The sequence below is a fragment of the Aplysia californica genome, unplaced genomic scaffold (genome assembly GCF_000002075.1).
Source record: "Aplysia californica isolate F4 #8 unplaced genomic scaffold, AplCal3.0 scaffold00102, whole genome shotgun sequence".
Taxonomy (NCBI): domain Eukaryota; kingdom Metazoa; phylum Mollusca; class Gastropoda; order Aplysiida; family Aplysiidae; genus Aplysia; species Aplysia californica.
In genome coordinates, this window is record NW_004797372.1 from 428,819 (window position 1) to 433,194 (window position 4,376).

Genomic DNA, 4,376 nt, shown 5'->3' on the forward strand with positions numbered 1-4,376 from the left:
CGGATGATGTGTAATGCGTGCGGGCTTATCTTTGAAATGTCTCTTGTTGGTAGATCGGATGATTATTATCAGAGTTCCACTGACCCGGCTCCCCACTCTGTCTGTCGATGAACGGCTTGTGGAGACTAAAGAAAAACGAAGAGCCATTTGTTCAGTGGCGTGGGTTTTTCTTTTTGTTTCTGTGCGTTTCTGATTTTCATCGAACGGGAGGATTCCCTCCCAGCCTACTCCGGCCTGTCTTGTTTTGGAGACTTGAGGCTCGCTTTCTGCTGGAGTTATTTGTTGTGATTTTGTAACTCTGTGATGGTCTATGGACGTGGTCTGTGTCCCCAGGGTGTGCGCGTGCTCAGGCATTGGGCATTCGTTTCGTAGTTATTATTGTTATTATTGTAGTAGTAGTAGTAGTAGTAGTAGTAGTAGTAGTAGTAGTAGTAGTAGTAGTAGTAGTAGTAATAGTAGTAGTAGTAGTAGTAGTATCATTATTGGTATTATTATATTATAATTATTAGTAGTAGTAGTTGTTGTCGTAATAGTAGTAGTAGTAGTAGTTGTTGTTGTCGTAATAGTAGTAGTAGTAGTAGTAGTAGTAGTAGCAGTAGTAGTAGTAGTGTAATTTTTAGTGTAACATTTTAGTTCTAGCGTTTTCTTTTCCATGGGCGCGATATAATTCAAAGTATTATCATTTTGGTAGGGTTGGAAATGTGGTTGTAATTTGATTTGTCTTTTAACTAATCAGTTGACTGATTTATTTATAACACGTTTACAGGAACAGGTGTTATGCTATTCTAATATTCAGCACGTATTGTGTCGCTTGTTTTCCTTAACCTTTGTATCGTATCACTGCGATCTCGCGTGGTATTACTTACGTCAGAAAATCGAGTTGTCAGCTCCGTGGTATAGCTACGAATTTTATAAAACAATCCAAATGCGCTAATCTTGGTTGTAAAAATAGAGTGGGTCTCGTGACTGGTTGCTTCTGCGACAAAATGTAGACTGCTTTTCTCAATTTTGTGAGAACATCAAGGAAGGACTCCACCTGTCTTCACCTGTGGAAAAAGTGTCTGTAATTTTCGTCACCTCTAGATTGAACAGGTGGTGACCAACGGTGTTTGTGGTGTAGCAATTAGGTACTACGCCGTCACACGCGGAATTCGTGAGTTCGATTCCAGTGTTCAGAGGTTTTGTAAATCTTAACTCCGTCTGTCTGTGACATTGTCTCCTTTTCAGCCCGGGTTGGCTCTAGCGGGCAATGTCGAAGGGTTCTGTTTAGTAGAAGCCCCCCCCCCCTCACCCCCTTCCACATCGACACCTGTTTCGATCATTTAGGAGACGGGATCCTTTAAGAATGATCTAAATTGTGTTGAAGGGGGCGAAAAAAATTACAATGACGGCGTAGACCCGACCCACCCGTGTGCAGGCTGTGTTGTCGAATGTGTCCTCCGCTGAAGGCCATAAAGGTCACCAGGACAAGATAGTGCCGGAAATATATCAAACGGACTGGAGAAACTGCTCCTGTGTGGAAAGATAGGGTGAAAGAAGAGCAGAAGAAGATAAAGTGAAACAACATACACATATTGCCTGAACAGCTTTGAAACTAATAACACAAAGAGAAAAACCGAGCCGATCAAGAAGACAGACAACAGGAAGGAATGGGGTACCATGATCGTCTATGTCTGCTCCTGGCCTGACACTTGAAGAAGAAGTGCTTTAAAGCAGAAACTCAAACCAGGACACGATGACCAACATGTGTCAATAGTGCGGTAAAACATAAACTCAAACAAGGATGACCAACGTGTGCCTGTAGTGCCGTAAAGTATAAACCAGGACACGATGACCAAATTATGTCGACAGTGCCTTAAAGCATATACTCAATGTCAAACCGGGCACTCGTGACCTTATGTAGCTGCGAGCACAGTAAAACTCGTACCTAACCAAAACTTAAACCAAGGTGCGATGACCAAATTGTGTCGATAGTGCCGTAAAGGATATATACTCAAACTCAGACTGCTCACACATACGACCTTATGTAGTTGCGAGCGCCGTAAAACTCTTACCAAACCAGAACCCGATAAGGACCGCAGGATGTCGATGTACAGGAGGACCATGCGGCAAAAGAGCAAACAGAAGCGGCCAAAATCCATGAACAGCCTGGACGACCGCGGGCGCCTTTCGCTTTTAGGTCAGTTGGCCGAGAGTTCGAATCATCCCGCTGACGACAGTTTGTTTCTCGGCGTGGTGTCTTCGTTCGCGGGCATGAGCCGGTCACGTTCCGAGAGCAGCAGCTACGTAAGCGGTCGGTCGTCCTCCTCTTCCTCCATAGCAGCGGCCGTGTTCGCCGAGCGGAGGTCTTCACAGCAGGCCGAAGGCTCGCCGGACGCACTAGGTTACCAGGTTCCACGCGGCAGCACACTGTCAGGCTCCAGATGGAACGGTGGCTCCTCGCTGTCGAACGTTTTGCCAGTCACGGCGCGGAAGACAAAGGTGTCTCCGGAATCGCCAGCCTCTGGGACGTCCTCCTCACGCTCCCCATGCCTGCCGTCTTCATCGTCGTTGTCGTCTTCATCGGCAGCATCGTCGTCCCGGGGAAGTTTCTACAGGTCGAGAGATCCTGCAGGTACCGCTTACCCATCCGTCACGACCTCTCTCGCTTCCTCGTCTACCCAGCTGCCCACCTACAACGGTCGGGGCCGTTCCCCGACGGCGTTGTCTTCGTCATCATCGGCCGGGAGAAGACAGTTAGTTTCCTCAGACGGTCAGCTTCAGTGTTTGTCGGACGGATGGTCAGTTGCGTCCTCTGTCAGTCGTAGCGCTGACGTCGCTGGGAGTTCCTCGCGTAGATCTGTAAAATGCCTCTCGTGGCATCTGGATCACAGCTCTCGGAGGGAGTGCCTGCCTCTGGAGTTTTCGGAAGATGACGGCGGCCCACGCAGCACCCCATCTTTCGTGTCTAGTAGAGTTTCACACTCGAACCAAATTGTCCCGAGCGGCGGCGGTCAGCACACGAGATCTTTGAGGTGCCTGAACTCGCCAACATCGTCAGGCCGAGTGACGAGTGCGGTTCCTTGTTGCGAAACGCCGAGTGCTCCACTTTTCGGACAAGACACGGGCCGGTCTCGCTCCCCGTCCACCCAGACGTGCAGGGCGGCTATGGTCATCGGTGTGTCCACTTCAACGTCGAACAAGGTCAAGGAGGCGGTCAACGTGGAAACTTCGGTGAGTCGAGGAGTGTCTGATACGCGTGGAGGTATGTCAGGCTCCGTCATGCATGCAGAAAGCGAACCAACGCCTGTGTGTGGCATGGGTGAGTGCAGGTCTGTGACTTTATCCGTTGTAGAGGGGAATAAAGCTATCCCAGAGACCACCAGTCCTTCCTCCTGTTGTAGGCGCCCCTACACGAGTAACAAGGGTCGTTCGCGTGACGCAGGAACGGTCACTACCATGTCTTCGGTCACCGTGTCCACCACGGGGGAGTCCTGCTCTGTCACCCGTCGGAACCAGGGCTGTGTCCACAAGAGTGTGACCATCACCTCCTTCGCTGACCAAACCTTAAAGGGCACACAAGAAACTAATGATTTGAGCGGTTGTTCGGCGTACAGGAGAAGCTTTTCAGATCCTACACACGTACTGTGGGTCCCCCACTACGTCAAAGACGGGCGGTCTGGAGGCTCCACTGACGATACATTTGGCGCGTTTTACCAACGGAGGGATTTCAGAAATACTTGCCCACCGCCATCAGCGGACCGGCGAGTGCCACTGAGCGTGGAAACATCTCACCCGAATATTACACACGCCAGAGGTTACAGGCCAGTAAGTTTAGAGAATGGTAATATTAATGATTCACGTGTTTTGGATGGATGGGACTATTCGAGAACGATCGAAATGAACATCAGGGACGAAAGGGAATCATCATCGCCTGCTCATGGGAACGCAAATGGCGCCGGTCCTTCTGCTGTTGTTGAAAGCAAACAAGGAGAGTCGTCTGGGAGATTGGAGAATAATGAGAATCATTCTAGAAGTGCCGCTTCTCCTTCGTGTGTGGTCAAACAAAACAACAACCCTACCACTGTGGTCAGGCATGACGCGTCGTCATTGTCATCGTCGCTGGCCGTGTTGCTGAGTGACCCATGGTCGTCCAGCCAGGTGGGGGTTATCTCCCTGGAGGAGATCCTGCTGACCAACCTGCACACGGTGCGGGAAAAGATGCGCGGCGGCGCCGAGATGGTGCTCACCAAGGTACTCTCGTTCTCGCAGTAGCGGACACGCCTTTGTGAGACAAGGATGAAAAATGGGGGGGAGGGGGTGGACTTTTATTTTATTTTTTTATTTACTTATTTTTAAATTTTGATTGTTTATTTTTTTAATTTTCATTTCTTTCT

The 4,376-nt window shown here is 49.2% G+C and overlaps 1 protein-coding gene across 2 annotated transcripts in view; it reads left to right on the top strand.

Moving 5' to 3' along the window:
• The window catches only part of LOC101856013 (E3 ubiquitin-protein ligase TRIM37), a 70,275-nt gene that overhangs the window by 21,126 nt on the left and 44,773 nt on the right, over positions 1 to 4,376 (top strand). Inside the window, exon 1 of one of the 2 annotated variants that reach the window (XM_035968975.1) lies at positions 1,303 to 4,233. The exons of the other annotated variant lie outside the window; for it this stretch is intronic. Within the exon in view, the coding sequence (XP_035824868.1) occupies positions 2,083 to 4,233 (2,151 nt within the window). The 5' untranslated portion in view covers positions 1,303 to 2,082. Of the gene's footprint in view, positions 1 to 1,302; positions 4,234 to 4,376 lie in introns of those variants that run through there. 2 annotated transcript variants of the gene reach the window in all.